General features: G+C 38.5%; 1 protein-coding gene across 1 annotated transcript; it reads right to left on the minus strand.

Moving 5' to 3' along the window:
- Window positions 1–1,010: 1,010 nt before the first annotated feature.
- DYNC1LI1 (dynein cytoplasmic 1 light intermediate chain 1) lies at window positions 1,011–26,730 on the minus strand. The gene is made up of 13 exons (XM_059846930.1): window positions 26,493–26,730; window positions 26,125–26,198; window positions 15,374–15,490; window positions 13,646–13,876; window positions 10,302–10,471; window positions 9,055–9,148; window positions 7,297–7,432; window positions 6,807–6,918; window positions 5,224–5,283; window positions 5,052–5,096; window positions 4,416–4,536; window positions 4,089–4,247; window positions 1,011–1,959 (listed from the first exon to the last, which is right to left on the minus strand). Exons 1-13 carry the CDS (start codon window positions 26,657–26,659, stop codon window positions 1,847–1,849), a joined length of 1,599 nt encoding a protein of 532 aa, XP_059702913.1. The 5' UTR covers window positions 26,660–26,730; the 3' UTR covers window positions 1,011–1,846.
- Between the last annotated feature and the right edge of the window lie 26 nt (window positions 26,731–26,756).

The raw sequence follows: 26,756 nt of genomic DNA on the forward strand, positions 1-26,756 counted from the left end.
GGAGGAGAGCAAAGATGATTAAGGGAAGGGAGCATCTCTCTCACAAGTAAAGGCTGAGGGAGCTGGGCCTTCAGAAGAGATGGCTGAGAGGCGACCTCATACTGTCTGCCAGTATCCAAAGGGGGAGTGCCAAGAGGATGGAGCCAGGCTTTTCTTGGTGGTGCCCAGAAACAGGGCAAGAGGCAACAGGCTGAAAGTGATGCACAGGAAGCTCTTCTGGAATGTGAGGAAGAACACCTTTACTGTTCAGGTGACTATGCACTGGAACAGGTTGCCCAGAGATTGTGGAGTCTCCCTCACTGGAGACATTCAAGAACTGCTTGGACAACTCTATGTGCTCTGGGAGGGCTCTGCTTGAGCTGGGATGTTGGAGCAGGTGACCCCCATTGTGGTCCCTTCAAACCTGGCCCATTCTGTGAATTTGCCAGAACCACTACAGAATGCAGGAATTGGGGAAGAAGAGCACCACCATGTTCAAAATAGAGAGATTTCTAACTAATCAGAAAAACTAAGACTGATTAAAAAAAAAAAAAAAACAAACTAGAAAACCTGAACTCATTAAAATGTCTTGGCAATCATTTGATAAAGATATATCTTTTACATTTCCTAGACTGAGGCTGTAAATAGAAAGTAACCTTAAATTTCACAGAGGAAAAAGTGATGTTCAACATTTGTGTACCGAAAGCTTAAGTAAAGTCCTAACCTTGGTCAACTACTACTTAGACAACACACTGCAGCCAACAGCAGGATCCTTAGTCTAATGAGTGTGCTCTGAAAACATTGCAGCACAAACCACCCAAGCTAGATAAGCTACTTTCACTCCTAGGAACAAACACTGCAGATTTATCCCCTTCCTTCCAGAAACAATGTTTTAAGGAAGTTTAAATATCTGCCACTGATGTTATTCACTGAGAGGTAAAAACATAAAAGCATGTTTTAAGATGTTTTACACCACATCCTTAGATGTAACTGTAAACGGACAAGAACACCATGGCTTCAATGAAAGTTACTTAAATTTGAATGCAGAGAATACTTTATTAACTGATTACAGTTTTGATGACCAATTTTAAACCATAAGTAGTGTGGGAAACATAGTGGGGGACATTAAGGCTGAGCCATATATATATAGACAAATCTGGATACTGATATTCTGTACATTTAACCTCTGCTTTTTCTTTATACATCTTTTATTCAGTGTCTGCAATTAATCAAAGAGGAAAAAAAAACAATAAAAAAACCCCAGCCACTAATTTTGTCTTATACCTGGAATGAATTTTTGCATGGGTTTTTGAATGCAGACTAAATTTCAGTGGAGATCAAACAGATTTTTTTTTAACCATATTCCCAATGAAGTGTTTAAGTATAACTGGAGTTTGTTGCTATTATAGACTTGTGCAATTATTTTTCTCTTTCAAAAACTAGCAGTAGTTCTTTTGTGTAGAGGTTAATCTATTTAAGATAGCATTAAACTTACCTAACAGATTGGGAAATCAATATAAATTAAGTGCCCGTGGTGTGTATCAGCTTCTTGCTCTAAGCAACCCCTATCACTTAGGTGGACATACTTGCAATTTTACAGAATTACACTGACTTTTCAACAAAACCCAGAAAAAAAAATTAATTTACTGTTTTTGCACTGTGAGCAGTGCTCCTACACGTGATAACCGTTTTCCATCTGTACAGCTCCCTTTTGTAAAGTTGGGCAACACATATAAAAGAAAGACAGACATCAATGGTTTGTGTTCTGAAAGATATTTCCGTTCTTTAGTTCCAGTCACTGAAGGAAGAGGCAGAGGCAAGTTTGAATTATCCCAGAAAACTGAACAATTGGTTTTATTTGGTGTCTTCAAGATGCTTCACCTTCTGTGGGAGATGTAGATGATGTAGGAGAGACCATTTCAGGTTTTCGTGAAATTCTGTCCAATTCTGCCTGAACATCTGTTAAAACTGGCTTCTGACCTACAAAATAAATGTGTACCATTCAGTTATGTTTATGAAAAGCCTATGGTATCTTCAATTCTCAAATCAGACAAATCCTAGTAATTGTTACTGCATGCTTTAGGTGCACAACTAAGGCATAAAGCCAAAACCCAAAAGAAACAGAAAGGAAACAGTAGAGAGAAAGTCACATCCTTTCATATTTCTGAACAGTTAAAGTATAAAATAAAGAAGACTGTTAAGACTTGCAGTTATGACTGCTTCTACACAATTTTCTGTATAATTTGAATTTGAAATAATGCTGAATGTAAAAATCAGTGGTCTCACCAAGCCCAGCAAAGCCAGTTTTGTGTACTTGATCAGCATAAACCTGACACCACTGCTCACAGGTGCACACAGACCTGCAGATGGCAAAGCCCTTTCTCTTCTCACCCACTTATCTCCTCCCTAACTTGAACTGGCACAAACATTTGTGCAACCACACTCTAACCTAATTCAAACTCAAACCACACCATTTCCTCCCACTCTTTTAATTCCTACTCCTCAGTCTAGGTTTCTGTCCCACTATGTTGTATAGCAAGAATGGAGGAGACAACATGGGAAAAGGCAGTGCAGGATTAGGACTCCAACGCTATGACAAGTGTGCACAGTATCTGTAAAAGAATGTGCTACAACTGCAAATGTGTCAGAAGTGTCCCAGCATTCTTTCTGAAGATGTAAATTAACAGGAACTATCCATAAAGGTAATTTTAGCCAGATGTACTTTGCTGCTCTTCAAATCATGTAACAAAATATAATACTGTATTAGAATCAAAGCAGCTATCATTCCAACTACTAAGCAGAGGAAATTTCCCAAAGCTGCTGAGGAAAAAGTAATTCTCAAATCCCAAACTACTGTCTTAACAGACATTTTTCAGATTTGAAGAGTGAGTGACACAGATATCACTAAATACAGGCAGCAAACACTAAGGAAGGTGAAGAGGCCACATCTAAGCCAGATTTGTACGTATTTATTGTAATTCCTTGAAAACATAGTCCTTTCTGATATTAAACTGGCTATAACCCTAACCCTTCATTTGTTGCATAGTAGGAAATATCTGAGAACTGTTTTGCTCCTTAATAATTTTTTTTTTTTTCCTTAAAGTTTCTGCCACAGCCCCAGACAGAACACTTTTCTGGAGTGCTGCCTCTGTTTGCTTGTCATCATCCAAACCTGCTGCCAGCCACTCCCCACAGGATTTTTCAGTGGGTGCTCTCTGTGCCTCATATTGCGTCAGCTGCATTTGTTTGAACAATCTCCATATGCTGTTCAAACTGGCACTGCTGACTTTGCCTACAGCACATTAGGAAGCACTCAAACTTTGCTTAGCCCACTGAGTTTTGCACTTAGAGAAGGGAAGTGTGCACAGGCAAAAAAAAAATTCAGGGTAAATCTACACAAAATGTTAGTGGGAAGTGTGAAGTACCGATGAAAGACCAGCATTCTCCCCTAAGAGCAGCATTATTAACTTCTGGGGAAGCAGGGAGGGAAGGTGTCTGTGTACACATGATCTTAAGTAATACAGAAACATTTTAAATTGGAATAGCAAGAAATGCCAGCATGGTCCTGCATCTAGCTTTAGCACAGTCACTATTAAACATTTATAGATTAATAGTAATTATTAATTGCCTCATATATAAACAGCTGTCAAAAGAAAAACAAGTATTTTTACAGGCTGCCACCAAACTCAAATCACATCAGAGCTAGAGCTCTAGTAAAAGAAAATTTAAAGCTATTTTAATACTGACAGTATAGTTAAAAAGAATCAGCTTGAAATATGGTCCTAACCTATTTAATTAAGACTAGAAGAGGCTTATGGCCTAAGTCATTTCATTAGAATGGTGGAAACAAAGGGAAAACTCATGTAGACACGATTCATGCTTAAACAACTACATAAAGATTTTTTCTTTCCTCCTCTGAAAGCCACAGAAAGGCAATACTAAAGTGCTGTGAAAACAAAAGCAAAAAGCCATATAGAATATAAAAGCATATATATATAAAAAACATTCAGTTAAATATAGTAGTATTCATACTTTTGACAAACTATACCAACAGGAACTATCCATCACTCAATTTAGATTGAGTCGATCTTTAATGTCATTAATCATACCTGACTTTTTTGCTGATGGTGGTAAGTTGCTGCCAGCACCTCCAGTGCCACCTCCCGCTGGACTGCCACCAACACCACCAGGGCCACCAGGAGAACCAGTTTTCTTGCTCAGGAGACTATTGAAGAAGTTAGCCAGGACTCCTTCAGATGTAGCTCCAGCTACAAGGGAAAGAAGTAAAGAAAAGTCATAACACAAAACCAACACAGATTTTCTAAGTAAATACTTATTTAGTGTGTTAATAAATTTAAATAAGCACATTAAAGCAAGCAGGCAAAGCAATTATTTTGCTTCTCCAGCTGCATGCGTGCTCTCACAAGAAAAGGTACCTTTCATATTGGGATCAATCTTTTTTGACCCAGTGGGGATAGGTGTAACACTGGCAACATTCGATGTTACAGATCTATTTGGTGTCCTAGGAGATCCTCCAGGAACTCTTGGTGAGGCATCCTATTAAGGAAAAAAAAAAAACCAAACAAAACAAAAAACCAACAGAACAACAAACCTCAAGTGTAAGAACAGATTAAATGAAGCATTTTGTTATTTCTCACACCTCCTAAGCTTTTGTATTTTAAATGTAGTATCTCATGCAATTGAAACGACACAGGATTGGATTTTGCTGATTGCGTACAAGTTTTATCACACTTGTAGAACATTGGTGTTATTAAAGCACAAGGGAAGATTTTAATTTTATCCCCATGAGAAACCTGAAAATTCATGTGCCTCTGGCCCTAAATGCATTCTAACATACAAAAAAGAAAGCCAGGGCCTTCAGCCATTGCTGTCAATACTAGTTGTCGTGACTCACTGTGGAGTGTCATAATTTGAGAGCACTATGAGTCTTTAAATACTATGTAGTTAAAAACAGATCAAACAATCTTTGACAGTGTAGATAAAAGCAACCCTCTAAATATATAAAAGTTAATGATTTTCATGTGATGATATTTAAAATTTTTGTTACTAACCACTGGCCTTCCTGCAGCAGTAGGTGGTTGTTTAGCCAACTGTGACTGCAAAAAAAACAAACATACGCATGAAGTGTTAGATATTATAGTGACTAAGAATGCACCCCCAAATTTGTATTGGGAGTGTTGTTAAATGAAACTCTTGTTGCTTGTTTTATAGACAGAAAATTACCTGCTGCTTCATAAGAAACACTTGGTCATCCTCTGCTACAATTTCTTTTTCATGAACAAACTGCAATACAAAAACATGACCATAAATTAGAGAAAGAGAGGGAGAAAGAGAGAGAGGGAGAAAGATAGAGAGGGAGAAAGAGAGAGAGGGAGAAAGAGAGAGAGGGAGAAAGAGAGAGAGGGAGAAAGAGAGAGAGGGAGAAAGAGAGAGAGGGAGAAAGGTTATTTTATCTGTTGGTGAATATGACCAAAACATTCCATAATGAAGTACATGTCTAAAATACTATGATTGCTGCATATCACGTTTTTCATATTTAAGACCGCTGCCTCATGATTTCATTTAGGCCAAGTTAATTAGAAGAGAAATAGAATTATCATTAACTCCTTTGACCTGTTAGGCATAAAGCTGTAGATACATTTGTAGAAAGACCTACTAAAAAGTTTGTTTAATTGTTCAGTAAAAAGGAATTAAGTTCATGGTTACAAGGCTCATTCAGGGGCCTCAGGATCAGTAAGAAACATTCATGGATGCACACACTCTGCATCATGCCCCTGTCTCTGGTAATTTGTTGAGGCCTCACCTCAGTATTACTTTATAGGTAACTATGGCACACATGACTCTTCACCTGTGTTGCATCACACTGGTGCAGGAACTGGACACAGACATCTCAGATCCCAGTTCTATGCATCAAATTGCAAGCACTCCCTTTCCAAATAAGCTCATCAAAAATTTTGCCCAAGCAAGCATCGCAAATATCAAAATATCAAAGTTTATAATCCAGGCCTGAAGTTTATAACTGTGCAAGAGGAAATATTGTCAGTTATATTTTCCTTGGATACCTATTTAAAATGTCTTGATATTTTCCCTAAAGATTTCAGAAAGGACATAGTATTAGTTTTCTCCATTAAAATAATTCCCACTTGAAAATAAGATCGGTCACAAACTCTTAGCTTAGTTAGAAAAAAGCTATAAATATTTGCCTTCAATAACCTCTGAGTGCATGGGAGTCCACTGCAGGTATTTTGTTCAACAACCTCACATATGTTTGCGGGTCATTCTGTCAAGGCTTTTCGTTAGATAGTACAATGGAAAATACACTGAATATATGTAGAAGCTGTTTGCACATGTTTATTTTTCGTTTTACACTGTCTCAAGCTTTCTTATTTTAAATACTCCAAAAGAAACAGAAAGTATTATGAAGTTATAAACAACTCTGAGCAAAATTAAATGTTCCTAAAAAAAAAAAAAAAAAACAAACAACTCAAGCTGAGAAACTGGTAAATCATGTTTCGGCTTTTCAATGCCAAATATGCCTTAAAAGCAAAACAAGTGTATTTGTAGTCTTGAATAATGTAACAGTGGAAGAACAAAAGGTGTAAGCGGAAGAAGAGCTATACAGAACAAAATCACATAATGATCTGTTTTGTTAACTAAAGAGCAACTTTAGGAACAAAATAAGAACACCACCCCTCCCATGGTACATGACACTTTTGATAAGCTGGAAGCATAGTCTCAATGAAAGAGAAAAAAACTGCAAGCAAATAAATAGCAAAGCAGTTAAATGCAAAGACACATCAGTGTACCTTTCTGACTGGTGGTTTTGTTATGATATCTTCAAAATTGTCATCTGCTTTTAGTGTCTGGAAGTTCTCATGCAATATTCCTATCTTCTTGTCATTATCCCAACCTGCAGGACTAGAGAAAGGGTTATTTGGCTTAAAATTCTATTGCTACTTCAGACTATTCTTGCATGCACTCCTGAACTGCACACAACTGAGAGCCAGCAAAGCTGTCACAGTGGCCATTCTCCTATGCAAACTGGTTATTGATCAGTACGAGCAAGTAGAGACTAGTTCACCACAACAGAAGAGAAAAATCTCTGGTTCTAATATTTCCCTTAGGAGCAATGATTGTTTGTAATCTTCATCCACTGGCCCTCACCAAATTCCAACTCACAAGAATGTTATATGGAATTTTGAAAAGCAAAAACCAAAAAAGGCTCTAAGTGCTGCTTTAAAGCATTGCACAGATACATTTTGTAGTCACATACACATAATAGTGCAGGTAACTTACATAAATACCGCATCTTTTTCCACAACAACAGCTGGAACATTGAAAGGAAATCCGTACAACTTCTGGACTATATATTTATACACTAAATCAATGTTTTTGTTTTCTTTTACTGAAGTGTAAATAAGTGCTGCCCCATCTGAATAAACATGTTAAAGAAAACTCAGTTTAGTGGCTAGTAAAAGAAAATTAAGTAACCTTTAAGCTATCAAAAAAGAGTCAACTACTTTGTAGACTTTTGAAAGGGAATACAAAACCAAAGCAAAACAGGTCAAGTAACTTCCAATATTTCATTCTGAAATAAGCTATTAAGTAATTTAAATCAATATTTTTTTCTGCATTTGTTTTGGCCGGCTCAACTATTGATTTTCAAGTAAAGTAAAGGCTCTTCTCACTGTCAAAGCCCCCAGTACCAATGGTTTCACTACAATGCCTTTAAAACAGTCTTCTGCTTTTAGTGAACAAAAATTCTCACGCCATATCCTTATATATTCTCATTATCCCACCCTGCAATCACTGCAGCACTAACACTAGGAGCTTCAAAAATGCCAAAGCTCTTCCACTTTCCCATCTGGGTTTTTTTAATTAGGGGAACAAACTTACATTATACAGTGATCTGCTTTTAAAGGAAATGAAGGCAAATGAGTTTACTATGTATCAGTTACTAAGAGACCAAGAGAATGCTTAGTATTCTAGCAAGGTTTGGTATCAAATTAACACATTATATGCACAGGATTAATAAAAGAGAAATTTTTACTCTGGGATTATAAAAATACCAAATTGCCTAATTTATTTCTGCATGCCTGCAATTCAAATCCTAGAAGAAACTTAGATAATGGGGTCTGATTCCTATTCTGTGAAATTTAGAATGGAATTTCAAGTTGTACGTGGCATATGCAATCATGGAGGCTAATCCCTACTATTTTATATTCTTCCGTCACACACAAGAGTTACTACATAATTCCATCTTGAAAAATAAGGTCTTGGAAGCCCTTTGAAGGAAGTGCCATTTCATCTGAAGTCTCTGGCTCTTGAACTAATTTTTCCTATTGTCACCTGTTGTCCCTCCAATATAATTTAAACTCCCCTTCACCACAGCACAAATGATGACACAATATAGGCATGTTAATGGCATCTAAAATCTAGATCTCAGCATGTCTATCTGACTAAACAACACTAGACAGTATTTTATACCCTTCTTCTAAAAAATTAAGTTTAAAAATAATAATAGCACAGCAACAGCTTCTATGCATTGTCTCTGTACCAATACAAGGAAAGTCAGTGGACCTTGCCTACGGCAATTCACACTTCTTTCCTTCCATCCTAACCTCATCCTGTAGAATTACTGAACATGGAGAAGACTGCATATCTGGGACAAAATTAATGACATGCCTTATGTGCATCTGGAGGAAGATCATACTTAAATGAATTATCCTGTTGTTATTTTAGAGAGCTTGTCAGCTAAGATGTGCTGTTCTGAGAACTGATTTCCTAAATATGGAAACGGAGGCAATAAGGAAATTCATGGTAAGGGGACATACTAGAAACCCTAGTAGCCCTGTAAAAAAAAAAAAAAAAAGATTCAAGGAAACAGAAAAATTTAAATCAATGTTGCCCATAGAGGTAGCTGAAGCAGACTGCAAGCTACAGTAAAAGAGTTGCATCCTACTTTGGTACAGACATAAATATTCTTTTAAGCTTGTCATAATATAAACATTGACTTGAGTAATTATATCATCTTTGTGATGTGTTAAAGGATACATTGTAAGCAAAACCGTCTGATATGTGACTGAATGAAGTCAAAGTGTTCATCTCTGTAGTCATGCTCTTTTTCCAGAACACTGATGGCATCACACTGTCAAAATAAACACAAAATTAATATACTGCTTCCAGTCATCTGCTAAAATAGCAGTGCTGCTACACATCCAGTTCACAAGGGGAAAGGGAGATGGAGTGGGGTGGGGTAGTGCAGAGGAAAACAAAAACCTGCTAAGTTAATTTAGAAGCACAATTGAACCTTTTTGGTTTTAATAATATATAACTGGATGTATATGGAATCAGCATAACTTGAGAGTTCAAATGACTGGAACTTTTCATTCACTCTCCCTCCCCACTCCAATGCACTCCCCACTCAAAATATCTGTTGAAAACTTACCACTAAATGATATCACCATTTTTTACCCAATGTTTTTCACACACTGTGGCATTAAAAGACAGTGTTCTTAATCTAGTTACTAACTAGCTCTTTGCAAAGGGAGGCAAAAGCAAGGAATATGGAAGCAGAAAAAGAAAAAAGGTGTAGAGGTAGAGAAAAAAATAAAAGGAAACTAGCAGGTGGGAAAAAAAATGCTGCTCAAATGAGAGGGTTAGCCTTCCAGAGAAGGAACAGCATATGCATCAAAAGGTTTATGCCTTCCCGGGGGGCCAGCAGAGGCTGCAGAAGCAGTATGCTTAATGCCAATGAGAACTGAGGAGCTGGGGGGAAAAAACCAACAAAACCAGATAAAAAATAGCCACAGGAGAACCACACCATTGTTTTCTTTAATATGGTTACGTATCTAACAGAAACCAAAACAGATCACGTAAACACCCTAAGAACTGAGAAAAGTTAAAAGTGCAGTGCTTCACTAACTACAATTCTCAAAGAAGTTTATCTTCAGAAAAATATCAGAAATATTAAGAAAACCCACTATTTTCAGAATATGGAGGACTGTGGAAATCAAGGGGAATTCTAGTTGCTTATTGACTACCTCATTTCTGTGAGCAAAACCAGGTCTGAGGTATTTCTCAATTCCTTAAAAACTGGTAGAACTAAAGGAAAAGCTAATTCCAAAATAACATTAAATAACGGGTTCCAGAAGATAACCAGTCTTCAATATTAAACACTTTTAAGGAGTTCTTAAGTGAGGTATTCAGAATAACTTAATAACCATGTGCTTCCCACCCCAATCCACAATTGACAGAATTACTTCAATAAAATATGCAAAAACCTAAAACGTGAAACAAACCTTTGTACAAACTACTACTACTGGAATGCCTAAGTTACATGTTAGTGTATCTGCACCCAGGGGTAAAATCACACTGTCATCTTTGTCTTCCTGTAATGAAGTATTTCTTCTCTGTGGAGAAGCTGGAAAATCCTCGCCTGGTTCTATATACTCCTGGAAGTCTCTTACCACTGAAAGTAAAAAAAGTTACATTAAAACATCAGCTGCTTTATTATTTCAACAATGATTTCCACTGCCATTGATCTCTAGCACAGTTGATTCTCTAGCACTGTACTTCTGCATCTTGGTGTTGAAAAAACGGAGCATGCACCTAGCCCTGGCTAGCTGCTGCTCTGTGCAGCACAAAGGAGAACTAGCAAGTCTGAGATCTGCTGGATCAGCAGCAGAAGAACATGATGAGATAAAACTGCCCATAAGGACAACATGAAAGCATATTTTTTTTATCGCTGTGAAACCACTAGGCAGTTGCTACTAAGGATTACTGTTTGATCTGCTTCCTAAAGGACATTAGTTTCCTTCCATTCTTATGCCAATGTTAATGGAACAGTTTGTCAGAATAAACAGAATTAAGCCTCACACAAACTGCTTAGCTGCTACTGTATACCAGGTTTTACCTACAGACCCTTTGTCCACACTTCACTCTCTGTACAGTGACTCAACAGTAGTATAACAAAAAATAATAGAATACATAAACACTAGTTTTAACTAGCTTTATAATTACTTAATAGCATATTAAACATTTGGTATGCTTTAAAATTATCAGATATTACTTTAAAATGTAGCAAACAGGGTAAGTTACACTCTAACTTTCCTTTGTCCTAATTCTTGTTGCAAATCCTTGTCATGTTCTGCTGCACACGCCCAAGCCTCAAATTACACAGTCACTTACTATTCCTACAGTCAGGGATGCCATGTGAGGCATAAAATGTCTGTATTTTTCACATCACATGTCCTGTTCCACACAGCAGAAACAAGGCTCTTCCAAACCAAAGCACTGCCTACTATTCCACGAGTAGCACATCCTGATTCAGCACAGGAAGTCAGGCAGCAAGGCAGCTCAGCTGCATCATGCACAGGGGTGGTGAACTACAGCAGAACACCCTCACTTCTGTGTTAATCCACTGCTACCGTCACTAAACTGACTGAAGCCCTCGAGTTCATACCTAGAAAAGCATCTGTGCAATTAACAGAGTTAAACTTATTTCAACGCCCTAAAGGAAAAATTATATTAGGTGAAGATTATTCAATTTTTTCTGCGGATCTTGCAGTTCACAATAACAAAAAGCACATGCACAGGTTATCATCTCAAAATGTCAACCCAGGCTCTAATTTAGAGAATGCTGCTAATTCAAGTCTGCTCCAAAGAGCTTCTGAGATTAACTGGATGTATTTGAAACCCAGAGTTCTCACCACAATATGCCAGTCACTCTACAGTGTCTTTCCTGCATAGTATCCTGTCCTGGGATAATTGCATAAATCCTCCAGTGGACTCCTAAAATTCCCAATGTGTGATCACACTAATCTTTATGTAAGTATGGAAAGCAGTAAAAAGGAGGATTAATTTAGTATATCACAACTTCAAAACCGTGGAATACTATCTCAGGTCTTCCTTAGAAACACAATTTCATTAAAAACAGATTAATTCAGTGAAGAGGAAGAGCTATTTCAACCCTTCACACACTGCTGCTATGTATCCACAAATGTCTTTCTGTACCAGTTCTAGTCCTTGCAGGGTCTGTCTTTGAGAGGAGTTAAGCTGCTAGAAATGAAGACAAACACAGGAGCATGCCTCCACAAAACTACACACACAAACCCTCAGTAGATTTCAGTCCTGGTAGCAAGTTAAATCAGCTCTCAGGAGCACTGAGCCTGACGCAGGAATCTAGTGGGATCCTGTAGCCAAAAGCCAGGCAAGCAATGTTCCCTCCCTCCTTTTGGCAGTGTCAAGCTCCTGCCCGCCTAGCAATACATGAAGTCACTTCACAACAGGATCAAAACAAAAACCAGCTTCCAGTCACATCTGGATTGTGTCCAGAGCCTTTGTTATACCCAATGTTCAGATTACTTATATCTGTAAGAATTAGACCAGATGATAGAAAACCAAAGCACACAAAAACTAAATGGAGTAGCATTTTTGTCTTGACTCATTTAATTGCTTACATTTTCTGGATTTTGTAGAGTTTCTCTATTCTGTTCAGTCTGTAAAGAAGCAAAACTATCAGCTATACACCTTTGATAACATAGATACTGTATCCATACTTTCATCCAGCAAAATCCTATCCTGAAAGTATTTGAGGGGATGTTTAATACACATGCACTAACATCCAAAAGCAAACCAAAAAATACATCCAAGAGAGCTCAGCTCCTCTAAACGACTTCTTGTGGAAGATAACAATCCTCGAGGATGATACCTCCCTCAGAAGAATCTCTCTCTTAAATGGACAAACAGAACAACTAATATCCCCCATACTTCGTTCCAGAGTATCTCCAACTGTCACCTCACATTCCACTTCATCACAGCACAGATACAACCTGCATTTCTAAATTAGTATAAGCACTCATTGCTTAAGAATGTACCAGTCAGAGTGCAACTTCAGACTTAAAAAGAAAGTTTAATCATGCTATTTGATCTCAACACACAGCCTTCTAAAATCTCTTCCTTGTAGTAATTCACTGAGAGATGAATGGGAAAGACTCAAATTCTACTACCAGGGTTGCTCAAAAGTAATATGGAGCTATAATGTGAGTTCAGTCAGCCAGTTTAAGAAACCCTGCAAGATCTTTGTGTTCTGCATGTTTAAAAAGACAAGACACTGACAGAGCAACAAACACATAGCTCTGTTAACATCAATAATAATTACAACAAAACTCTTCAAGTGGAAAGGGCTCAGACATGACCATGCTGCCATGAATCCTCTCAAAATTTACACTTTTGGTAGGCACAGAACATGTCCCAGATTCTCTAACTGGATAACTACAGGAACAGTTAAGAAGCTGATGTAGTGATCTGCCTTTAAACAAATAAATGAAAAATTGAATGCTTAGAATGTTTTTTTTTTTCCCTTGGTGAATCTTACCTAGAAAAATACACAAAAAGCAAGACTGTAATTTTGGCTGTGTTCATTCTGAATTTTTTTCCCCCCTATATTGTTACTTTGTTAGAAAGAAGTACTAGTATTGTTCACATAGCTACTTAAGACTTATCTGGAGCTAGACTTGCTTGGTAAGTTCTAATTTTAAATAACACTTCCAAAGAATGAAAAAGACTGCAATGGAGAGATTAAATGGTGCAGAAAGCATTAAGCATATTGAAATGGATTCCCATATATTTGCAGAATACTCACACTTTTGCTCCATTTCTTTCATTTCTTCGGGAGGAATTTTTAACTTGTCAATATGTTCTCTTACAACACTTGCCCATTTTTGTAAAGAATCCAGTGCAGTCCAAGGTCTAGACATGTCCACTACCAACATAACTAGAGTGTCCTTTAGAGAGCTTGCCTCCATTGCAAATTTAAGAAGACCTTTGTGATACAGGTCACCATCCAAAATCCATACATTACATCTTGTTTGGTCTACAAAAAAAAAGGAAAAACATTTAATGAGATTTACTTGAAACACATCACTACATAATGGCTATTGAATGTTCTTTGGACATGTAAAATACAAGGAAGAAAGCAGATGATGTTTTATCAGTCCACTGAAAACACATAATGACACAGCAATCTGCAGCTTGTGGGGAGACATGTTCCTTTCAAACCCTGATGTTTAATGGCTGATACTGAAGATCTTAAATACATTATCTGAAAGGGACGATCCAGAGAAAGCATTCAACATTTTCAAAATAGTTGTTCACCATTTTTGAGTAGAAAAATGTTTTCTTCAACATGCAACTTAGAAGAGACAAAGTGGGTGAACTCAGTCATCTTTTTGCAGCCATTGGCCTGCTCAGCTCTCCCTGAGCAGGATTGCCATCTCCCCTCCAAAACTCCATCTGGCATTCTTGGCTAACTCTAAGAGTATAGAATGTACCTCAGCCACTCAAAAAACTTGAAGAATTGTAAGTTTTTAATGATTGAGTTTGACTTAATAGAGAGTTTACTCTTCCAATTTGCAAAAGGACAATCACCATACAAATAGACCATGCCATTGTTTTCCCCCCAAAAAATACCACAATACTACAAATTTACAAACACTTGTGCAGTAAAAGAAGAGATGTTGATTCAGAATTAGTTGGCTTCATGTAATTACATTTCCTTTCAGGTAAATTTTTATTACCTGTTACAGAAGTTCTGAGGAAGACATTTAAAGCAAACTCCCAACCTTCTTAAATCTGGTTCCAAGCCATCCTTGTGACCAATACCCAGACATGAATGTCAGTAAAGCAGGTGATTTCAGAAAAAAAAAAAGGGCCTACTTCTTCTAGTTCTCCTTCTACATGTTTGGGATTTTTTTATACCATACACAAGAGTTACCATTTTTCTCCAAAGCTTCCAGTATATCCTTATTCACATCCTATAACTTCAGGTACTGAGATATTAAACAGGATCTTAAACATACTTTTTCCTTTCTAACCACATCTTCAACCAAGTTTTTGGGTTTTCTTGTTTTTTAAATCTCCCTTAGCATTGTGCACAACTTCCTACCCATCAGTCGATGACAGTAGTCTTGCAGATTGTGTGCCAGCAAGACAAAGGTTTCTCTGTAGGTTCAGGATAACTACTGCCACAGCAACTGAAATGGAAAAAGGAAGCCTGGGCACTTCCTCCTCTAGGCCTGAGGAACACACATCTATTCAGAATGCTGCAGCTAAGTCTGCTTCCCTGGTCTTTTATTTTTAGCTTTTTCTTTTGACAGGTTCCTCTCCTCCTCTACCACTTAAGTGGTCATTCCTGGTATCTACCGAAGAAATTACACACACAAAATTCCTTATGATACAAATCACTTCTGGCATAAGCTGGATTCCTGCATACTATAAAGACACAAAAAAATCCCACTGTCATTTCAAATATCATACTACTGAACCATTGCTTTCAAACTGGTTTAAGATATTGTTACAAATACAGACTCACCATCTCGGTCTTCATCATGCACATTTAAATACAAATACTCCATTCCTCTTCCTTTTTTGTACTCCTCTATTCCTTGAATTTTTCCTATTAAGCTAGTTTTACCTGCTCCATCTTCACCTGGAGAGATAAAAGTAAGATACCACTCAGTCTTTTATCACAGTTACATATTAAAAACCATCTGGGGCAAGAAGAAAACCATGTCCTAACAGGGTGACTGAGCTCATTGGAGTTTTGAATCACAGCAGGTTTTGCCCAAATCATCCATCTGTCCTAAGTGCATGTTTCAGCTTCAAATACTATTTCTACTTATTGATAAATGCAATTATACCATCAACTATGCTACCTGAAATAGGCTCTTATACCCATCTTTAAAAGGATATGCTAAGGAGTAGGTAAACACCTCAAACAATTTCAGTCTTCCAACTACAACCAAATTAGTAATAGTTTTTCTAAAATAGAGTTTAATTCACAGTAAACTCCTCTTACAGTTCAGAACTCTCTCATTTCAAACATCACACTGAATAAGGCAAATCTGTTACCTCAGCTTTTATGAATTGGTTTCTTTGAATATTTTCTGTTACAAGTCTCAAGGCACCTTAAAAAGAATAGTAAGACAAATAGTAAGCCCACTGCCTTACAGTACATTTGTGTGTGTTTGCACAGAGACAAGCCTGCAATCCAGATCCATTCACTCCTGTTCTCTTCCCTCCAAAGGGAGCTTGGATAACCACTGAACCTTACAGCATATGCACAATGTAAACACCACAACAATTGCCAGAGACCCTTCTTGAAAAACTTCATTTGTAGTCATAGATCTCAGAGTTGGAAAACTTCATGTATATTTTTTCCAGTTCAAAAGAGTAATCAAGCTGAATGTGGACACAAATCAGGAGTTTGCCAGTTTGGTTTTTTCTCTGATTTGCAGAATGATGAGTATGTAACAGACATTACAAAATTCTTGAAACTCACTCACAGCTTATAAAATTAAGGTTAATCCCAGGTCCCTAAGAAGCACTTTATTAACCTTGTGTCAAACAGCACATTTTTTCCCAAGTCTCTCCTATAGAGGGAGAATCTAAATACATGCTTTCAATCACATAACAAAGACAAAAGTTCAAGGGCAGTAACTTTCACTGCTAAACATAATGACATTTTCCCTTTAAAGAGAACTGACCATGCTCTTATAGATGTCATTATGGCTACATTAAAAACACTATAGCTACAACCACTATTGTAGAGAACAGAGATATCACACTTCGATGGACTGAGAAAGAGAGAGAATTAAGATCAGAAGTGAAGTTTGAAGTCTTGTTAAGTATAGACAAGTTAAATGAAAAATTAAGTTGTATCCCTTTAACTTTTCCACAATTTAAGGGTTCATTTGTGAGCTCCTGTATTAAATCAAGATGTACCTGAGCAAACAACTACAGCTAGTTTTAAATAACCATTGAAAAGCAGTGCTACTTTCAGAGTTATTTAAAAGATATTCCTACAAGAGCTTTTCCTCTTGTAGGAATATCTTTTAAATAATTCTGATGAAAAAGTGAAGAGTTCAAGCTTCACCACCATAGATGAATTACAATTCCTCCTCTGCCCTCACCTCTGTACTTATCCAAGCTTCTTAAAATTGTCATGAACAAATAACTGAGAAGACTTTATTCGCTGCTGCTCTGACAAGTTATGAAGCTGCTTTAACTTTGCCAACAGTGTCTGTATGATTCATTGAGCTATTTTACCTTTCTGAATTGATAGCTTCAATTAATATGTGCCAGCAGAAGGCTCAATAGGTAAGACAAATCAAAATTTGTTATTCCTTTTAATGAGGGGTTGCATTTAAGAGCCTTCTGAGTTTCTCAGAACAGATCACTTCCAGCTAAGTTATTTTGCATACTACAGTTTGATTCACACAGGTGACAATAAAGATTTCAACTTGCTTGAACTTGGGAAACTTTGCTATCACCTGTGTATCTCAACCAGTTCTTAAAGTAGCTGCAACATGTCTGAGAAACTCCTGTGGTTGTAAAAAGTTCTGCGCCTGATAAAAGATACACTTAAACAGTCTGAACTAAACCATACTTATACAGATGCTAATATCTAGACAACTATTGTTACAAAGTGCTCAAGCTAAGCAATATAGGCAAACTTGAAATACACTTCCTACAATCCCCTTACTTGTCATGGCTCTCTGTTATGTAATTTCCTCTCCAACCCCATATTTCCAAATGCCTAAAATAAATTGGAGTTCAATACTATTAAATTAATACCTTATGGCAAAGTAAGAACTGGAATTTTATTTTCCCCTCTACACTGAAAGAAATTTTACCACTACAGCACAAGACAAATTGATTTGGACACATATGCACACATAGCAGTTATTTCAGCCTTCCATCAGTTTCTTCTAATAACAACTTGAATTTAATCTGTTCCACAAGGAAGCCTGTCTATTCTCTTGTCCTTAGCAAACACTCACACATTTCAAAACATCAAGATCAGGCAGGTGGATCATTGACACACATAACAGTGCTGTACAAGTTACTGCATGAAGAGAGCAGCTCTCATCTTTCATGAGGGAAAGCCAGAATGATGCATCAGTGAAGTCTGAAGTTAGTAATACATAAACCAACTAGTTTACAAACGGGATGACCCACCTGCAAGGGTACAAAATAGCTGCCTAGTCAAATGTGCCATACCCCTGGAGATCCAGAGTTCTTGACATATTTAAGCCAAATTAGAGTCAGTATTATTTAAAAAGCTGTGAGGAAGTAAAAACAGGACCATCATTTATGACACAAGGAGTTCAATCTTTTTGGCCAAACAATTGATCATAAAGGTGAGGCAAAGATAACTACCTGGGCCAAGAGAACACAGAACCATAACAGAATAGTTTGGGTTGGAAGGGACCTCCAAAGGTCAGCTAGTCCAACCCCACATGAGAGAGGCCCAACATGCTAAGATCTGAGGTTTCATCTACTTCTACTTTCTATGTGTAGTAAGTTGCATATACCTTTTGAAATCATAGCAACTGCAAATGTATTTGTATCCTTGTTATTTTTTTTCCCAACTTAGTCTGCAATAAAAAACACTTGAAAAGTCAACACACTTTGAACACACTAAGTTATGGTAGGAAAGAGCAGCAGCAGATTTTTGCTTTGTAGCTACTCTTCAGCAAGAATATCAAACCAGAAAACCTTAAACCAGTGTTTATCTAAAACTCCTAGGTAGTTTTTAGAAATCTTGATATCAAATTAACTCTAACTTTTAAGACTTCTCACAACTCAAACATTTTATTGTAATGTCTTTACTATGTACAGAATCTTTTCTCCCTCTCAGAGGAGAGGGTAATATATGTGAGGAAATTAAAGTCTATTAGCTGTTGGAGGTTTGATAATGCACAACATACTAATATAGTTAGCATTAATTGCTACCTGGGACATATATAAAAGTATGTATGTTCAGAAAAAATGTCAATCGCAATACATATATACTCATATATGGCTTTTCAAATTACAAACCTTAACACATTTAACATATTTACCTTTTTTTTGTTTGTCTCTGTATACCTCTAAAGTATATGAAAAAGTAATGCTGCCTAGTATCAGACAAAAGGAAAATTTCATATTCCCTAGGCACAAACATCATTGCCTATTAATATTATGAAACAATTTTTTTTCAAGTGCTACTGGAGCAATAGAGAAAACAGAGCCTTATGCACCTTCAAGAATAATTACCATCATCCTCCACTTCATTTCAGAATTTTGGAAAATCCTGTACCTTCTTCTTTATCTTTAACTGTGAGATAATTAACAACTGACTTCCATACATAAACTCACAGAGCAAAACATTTCTGACATAGTATTTTTGATATAGCATTTCAAGATAGAATAAAAATCAGGTAGATTTTGCATTCTTCTCTTGCAAATAACATTAAAAGGCCTCCTTTTGCAGAGTTAATTATAAAGAACAAAAATTCTCCATTATACCAAACTGCACTCACAACATTAATACAACAGTGAGGAAACAGAAGTGATGTTTCTAGCAAGCGGTGCTATGCAAAGCTGAATACAACTAAAAGAAAAACAACAGATTTAATTTTGCACAGAAGTCAGGCTAGGAAGCATTTGAAACAAAGCCAGACCAATCTGCTTACACACAGTATTTCACTGTCTTGTTAACAAAATGGAAAGTCTTATACTCAACTAAACAAACGCTGTCGTATTTTTATCCACACACTGCTACTACTTCATTCCTCTGATGAGCTCCAGTTTGGGGTTGTGAAAGCTCCTCTGTCCAAGGTGCTACTCTGTTCACAAAACAGGTTTTGAAAACATCCTTCTTGCTGCTGCCCCCAAACATATAGGAAACTGTAACAACAGAAATCCTTCCCAGCTTCCTCCCTTCTCACTACTCAGGCAAAAATCAAGTTTGCTGAGCAGAAAATCAAGCAGCACTAAATGTTCTGCCATAATACGGAATTTAGCAGAATGGTCCCCCCAGACAGGAAGGGTAGGCAATGAGGTGAGTGAATCTCCTTCTGTAAGTGCAGGCAAACAGGCACTTATCTGCGTCCTCCTACATCAACTGTTCAGCCATAATCTACTACATTAGAGAGGACTCAGGCTCTCCATTACAGAACTACTTCAAACTTTCAATTAACATTTTCAAATTCAAAATATTTACTACTCACGCTACTTCCACATTTCTTTCAGTTTAGCAAATGAAAATGGAAGTAGAATTTCACTGGCCCTACAAGACACTTCATACTTGTCACAGAAATCTTTACATAGAAGAGCAATCAATCTCCAGGACAGACATGAGCTTTGACTGTCTGTTTAAACTGCTTCTCCATTGTAAAATGTCCAGTGTGTTTAAAATATGTCAAAGCAAAGAAGCAAGAAGTGAATACTTTTGTGTCATCACTATTGGTAGCATGCCCCTCTTCAATCCAGGATTGTGATTTTTTTTCAACAGCTCTTTCAAAGACCCTGAATGCCTTACTGTTTGTAGTCTATAATCCTAGTGGTTCCTTGAAGGAAGTTTATTGTTTGCATTTTAAATCCATCAATTAAAATTCAGTTTGATATGGGAATTCTACAATCATCTCTAAAAAAATCATGTTCAAACTACACCAAACAAAACTAGAAGTAATGGTCCCGATTAACATCTCCTGCACACCCCCAAGCATACTTCTGTGAATCAGCTTTATACTTTTACAATGCAAAACACAGCTTCTGGGTAGAAAAATTCAGAAATCCAGTATCTGCAGCATAAAATACGGAGTATTTTTATTAATAGGAAAAGATCTATCTTGCTTAAGTATGATAGAACAAAGCCATCAACTCTAAACATGAGTTATTGAATGGGGCTAAGATGCCTTCCCAGAATCCCAGAGCAATCTCTGTCCCATACCATGTGGAATGCCTGAATCCCAACACAGTGGTGTAGAGATAATGATCTTCCAACTAGAACCAAGCACATGTGCACTATAGTTATTTTCAAGCTAAAATACTTGTCACAAGCTAATAACTGCCTTTTCTACAGCTGCATATTAGTGAAAGAGGCTTGTTTACACATTCTATACTAATTGAAGAAAGTCTTTTACAGAACAAGACCAAAATAATCAGAGTAAGCCAAATTTAGTTTGCTGTCAGAGAATTAAAGAACAAAATTCATTATGCTGATGAGAGTATACAATCTCTCAAACCAACATGGAAGTTCACAATAAGTAGGCCATAAGAAGTTTACAAATAACTTGTCACTAAACTTTCATTTGCTCATTGAATAAAAATTGTCTCCTTCTCCAAGTTTATTTTACTCTGCCAGGTAAGTCTTTCCCCTCACATATGATTCACTCGGTCTATCTGTGACACTGAAAAATTAAATAACTTTTCTGAGGAGCTCCCTAATTATACTTCAGCCTTTCAACATGACAGAAAGCAGATTGCAGACAACTCTTCCAGCAAGTCTTTTGCCATGTCCTGCACCACAAGAAGACATGGGCTGACTGTGGAAACAGGTACAGCAGTAATGGTGTTACCCGTGCATGGAGAGACCCACAGTCAGAGAAAGGCAAATATTGCAGAGAATTCTACAGTGACCATGAACAGCATCCATTCCTAACTCAGTCCTTCTCCTTAAACATAGCAGGAAGCTGTCTAGTGTATTTTATCCAAGTTCACTACCAAAATAGAATAATCCCATATTACTATCCACAGGACACCTTTATTGGTACTCCTGCCATTAACCTGCCTGGAGAACACAGAAGCACAATTCCTTTCACTGTTCGTCACCTTTGGAGCTATTTCTGAGATAGATCCAGTAACCAGAAGCACCTCTGACACTAAGGAGACAAACTAAAATAAATGCAATTCAAGAATTTCAGAACTTTCCATGCTGTTCTAAGTGACTTCTACTACACAACATCCTTGTAATTCTGGATTTTTGGAAGGGTATTATTCCAGGAAGGGCATAACAAAGAAGTACTACTTAATTCTAAAAAAATGTAGCTACAAAACAAGCAATTAGAATTTTATCTAGGTCATTGCCCCATCAAAACAATTGACACTTTAGAAGCATAACTCTGCTGACCTAAACACAATTTGACTACATTTGCAAGGCTTTCACTGCCTGCAGAAGGCGAATCAGTTGCAAGAAGAGGACAAAAAGAAACCCTCTGAGATAACTTCTGCAGTACTAGGGAATTTAAAATATTTGAGATTAATAATATGGACAGTATGAGCAAGCAGTATTTTATCAGTTTCAATGATCAAATGACAACAATGAAACTGTCAGCTTTTTGAAAAGGAAAAAATAAAAGAAAAACTAATTTTAATAGTATTGAGTACAAACTTAAGTAAGCAGATTTTATAGCCTCATGAAAATTTGCTGTATCAAAACTTAATTTTTGAGTTCTTCATATTCCACAGGTCCACTGGAAGAAAGCAGCAAGCTACACCTGCTCTTGAAGATATATTTGGAATGGCTGTTATTGCAGAAAATGCCACGTGTACACACAGAAAAGTGTACCTGTAAATTAGCTGTGGATTGTGCTTCTTTCCAAGCATCCTCACAGCCACTGGCCAGGAGCAAAGCTCCAAGATTCAAACAAACAGGTCTAGCCCTGGGAAGTGAGATGTCTGGGGTAAAGGGAAAATGTGGACACAACGCAGTTGAACTCTCACTGCCCATTAAACTCAAAGCTTTTATCATCAAATGCATAAAAAACCCAAGCCCAATAGTGATTCATTAGAAGCACTGTGCAATACAGACACAGAGAGTCAGGCACACGAGTGTCACTGGATGGCTTGACACTGTTAAAATTTCAGGCAGAGAATATACTGTGCTTCAGAGACAGAGGAATGTATGAAACACAAAGCTAGATAGAAAACAACTATTCAATTCACTTGCCAGCTGGAAGCCTGTGTTCTGGTGCATCCTGGAATGACTTTGAACATTACTGCTTGAATGTATGCAGCAGTTCATTGGATAAATTATTAGTTCAGGTCTCTGGATCCAAGCCTTCAGACATTCTACAGCACTATGGATTCCATTCAATCTGCAATGGTGAGTTGTCAGCTGCTCCCCTCTACTCCACTTGCTGATATATCAGAAAGGGAATGAACCTGAGAGCTCTCAGCTATAAGCATCAGTTTTCTCATCACAAAAACCATCTCCTGTGAACTACCTTTATTACACAAGTGAGCAAAAGACAGTCCATGAGAAGAAAAAAGAGAAAAAAATGAAGCAAGAGCAACAAAAACACTGCTTCAGCTATCTACAAAAGTAGCTAGAAATGTCAATGAGAGCACTCAATTTCCTTAAGAAAGCACAGACATTTTACATTTTCTGCTGGTATAGTTTGCTAAACAAGGTAGCTATGGCCACCATGACAAAGCTACCTAGGAATCAGAGCATAAGAGACTTACAGAAAAGTTTAGAAAAGCTTGCACTTTTATTATTTGTTCATATAAGCACACTTTGGTGAGAAGCTTTCATGCCACATGTGGTGCCAATCAGAGTTTAAGCTTTAAAGGAAAATAGTTATTGAAAAAATGTCTGCAAGTGGAACAACTTTGGAGAAGTAAAACTGTAAGTCAAGTAATTTTGGGCTGATTTTGAGCAAATGATTACCACATTATTTGTTAACCTTCTCATCACAAAACTATGTGCCATATCTAGAGATTAACATTTGGCATTCCAGTCTCTTTTAGTTAGATAACTCCAACTGCTACCCAGGTTCTTAAAAATGAGATGTTAACACAGCTAAATATAAATACTGAAATAGCAGAATTAGCATGCCAGACACAGATAGGTTCCCAGAACAACTAGGCATAGAACTATATGCACCGTTTGAAAAATAAAAATGCTGTAGGCAAATTAGAAAACCTGTCCTAGCAAACAAAAGAACACTACATGGTGGGTTTTTCCAGTTGGTTTTTCAGGGTGGGGCCATGAGATGTTGAAGGTTTAAAGGATTTTTTAAATGCAATTTATATTTAAAATAAGCACTCATTTGTTACTATAAATAATATTTCATCTGGCAAGTTTTGACCAATATGCCTGTTTATACAGTAAATATTCACCTGCCACAAACTGACTGAAAACCATGAAGAGGCTGGTCAGCTTTACACCTTTTCCTCCAAAGTACTGAAAGTATAAAGAAACTGAAAATAATCATGCCAGGAAGTGCTCTGTATTAGTAACAAAAGTTAGTACAAAACTATCTAAAGGAACAAAGCTTGAACATAGAGGAAATGTTTGATAACAGAGAAACTGTAAACACAGTTAAAGAATCAAAACAGAACTTCACATACTGAATCTGTCCAATACAGAATACATAAGACCTCTCTTTTTCCTGTGATGGTGTGCTTTAGGAGAAGCATCATGACTTCCAAGTGAACAACAAAGATGAGGTATTCTCATGAAAAACATGGCCATGGTCTTCTCTGGCCGGTCCTCAGATTTGACATTCTTTTTCCTAAATACATGCCAAATTTGGGGGGTTTTAACCCCCTCTTGGATCAAGGCCTTCCCAGAAAACACAATTTCTCAGCAAGAATTAGAATTTCTTCTATAAATCTGTACATTTTCCAAAAAAGTGCATCAGTCAAATAAAGGAAAAAAGATATTCATTACATTAAGCCATTCTATAAGCTCTATACCATATAAATGGTAAGAAAGAAAATTTATATACAACAGGTTGTATAGCACAAACTAAATGAGCATTTGGAAACAACCTATGATATCCTTTCTAGCTCTGAAGGAAGAAGTCTCCAGTTACTGGGCACTAAGGATTACCTGCCTACGAAGAGAGAGGAAAAACAAACAGTGTAATCTTCTTGACAAGGATCACAGCTTGAAGAACAATCTTCCAAATTCAGCAAGGACAATCATCCAATTTAGGTTCAAAGTGCCACATAAAAAGCTGTCAATCATTATGAAATATTTCCTCTGTTTAATATCACTGCAACTTCCAATCTCAATATCCTACTTAATTACATAACATACAAAGCAACAAATTAAAGGGTAGGAAGTCTTGTAAGAGCTTCAGAAGACCATGCTATCATCCTTGCACAGTCTTCTCTTTCTCCTTCTCAGACTCCTTCTCAGTTTTAAGTAACCACTCAGCTTATCAAAACAGGAAGAAAAGGATCACAGTGATTGCTTTAGGATTACAGAGGGAAAAAAAAAAAAAGCCTAACTCGAAGAACCTCAAGAGAGTACAAGCCACAAGACTAAGCAGAATCATAGTGTGTACAGAATAATAGTGTGCAAGAATATCTTTACTGAGTTTTAACCCTGGTTCTAAATATTAACACGGTTCTTTCCGGGGACAGGGAGGTTGGCAAAAGGAGCGGAAGAAGCAGCTAGGTATAAATCCATACACCTGAACTCATTATGTTTCTACTGGTAATAGTCTTTCATAGTCTTTCAGGAGAAAAAAAATCAAAACAAAATAACAAAAAACACACCACACTAATAATAGTACATTGTTCATACACTTGAGAGCATCCATTTCTCTCTCTCCTCCACGAAGCTTTTAATTTTGACGTATCATTTTCCTTCATGAATTGCAGCTGGGTGTCTCATTACCGCCCTATCAAAGTCCCCTTCCGTACCTCTCACCTTGCCGAGGGCCAGGCTGGACTAAGGCCCTGGGTGGAGATCCCGTGGCGGCAGCGCTGCCGCTGGTGCCGCCACGCTGGGTGCGAGTGGGCAGGGCAGAGCCCGCAGGGAAGAGCCCGCACGGCCCAGCCCGCCCTCCGGCCCGCAGGCAGCACCGTCATTGATGCCGCTCGGGCCACGGAAGCGGTTTTTCTGTCCGCATGACACACCGCAAGCGACGGCAAGCGGCACCGCCGGCTCCGGGAGCCGCACGCCCCCCGAGGCCAACGCTCACGGGGGAGAGACAATAACAGCTTCCCATCCAAGGCATCCCCGCCTGTAGAGCCAGGGTGGGGGAAGGACAGTGAGCGTATAATGGCGAGGTACCTACGATGAGGGGCGTATCTAAAGCATCTGTGGACAATCTCCAAAATGAAGCAAAGCCACGCAAGGGAGGAAGCAGGAGGGTTAAGACAGCGCCTTGCCGCCCATCACTCCCCCCTCCCCTTGGAGCGCTGAACAAGGGAAGCTCCAGGCACCCAAAAGAGGGCTCAGGAGCCAGCCTGTGTGCGGTGGGGATGGGGGCAGGATCGGGATGCTTTCCTCAGTGTGCGGAGAGGAAGACAGAGGGATCAGGATGCTTTCCTCACCCAGCAAGAGGACGTTCTTCCCCGAAGGCAGCTTAGAGCGGGAGCGCGTGGACACCTCGCTGAGGATGCAGGACCTGGCACAGAAAGACGACAGCGCTTAGGAAGGGTCTCCCGCTTCCTCCCGGTCCCGACCCTCGCCATCTACTGGGGATAGGGGGGGCTACGGCAGGAGGGGCGGGGGGCAGGGCAGGAGCTGCCACTGCCAAGGGGAGGTTACCCCCCGCCAAGCTCAGCGACTGAGAGGCACTGAGCGCCAGCGGGGGCGGGGGATTATCCAGCCCCCTTCCCCTCGCCCCCCGCAGGGAACCGAGGCGCCCCGAGGGCGGCGGCCAGCGCGCCCGGGTCCGCGGGGCGGGGCGGGCACTCACCAGAGGTTCTGCCCATCGTCCTCATCGCCCGCCCGCAGCTCCGCGTTGTTGTTGTTGGCCGTGGCCGTAGAAGCGGCGGAGGAAGCAGAGGAAAAGCTGGCAGTCGACCCGAGCCCGGAAGAAGAAGAGGAGCCGAAGGAGCCAGCTCTCCCCACCGCCGCCGCCATCTTCGCTGCTGCCTCCTCCTCCCTCCCCTGCCCCGCCGCCTCCCCGGGACGCGGAGCGGGCGGCGGCGCCGCGGTGCCGGCGGGGACCCGGATGTTG

The sequence above is a fragment of the Haemorhous mexicanus genome, chromosome 1 (assembly GCF_027477595.1).
Source record: "Haemorhous mexicanus isolate bHaeMex1 chromosome 1, bHaeMex1.pri, whole genome shotgun sequence".
Classification (NCBI taxonomy): Eukaryota; Metazoa; Chordata; class Aves; order Passeriformes; family Fringillidae; genus Haemorhous; species Haemorhous mexicanus.

Coding starts and splice junctions, on each gene's coding strand:
- DYNC1LI1 (XM_059846930.1), bottom strand. CDS start 26,659: ATGGCGGCGGCGGTGGGGAGAGCTGGCTCCTTCGGCTCCTCTTCTTCT. Junction 7,433..9,054: donor CAGACGGTTTTGCTTACAAT/GTATCCTTTAAC, acceptor ATGTTTATTCAG/ATGGGGCAGCACTTATTTAC. Junction 5,097..5,223: donor TGTTTCTTATGAAGCAGCAG/GTAATTTTCTGT, acceptor TTTTTTTTGCAG/TCACAGTTGGCTAAACAACC.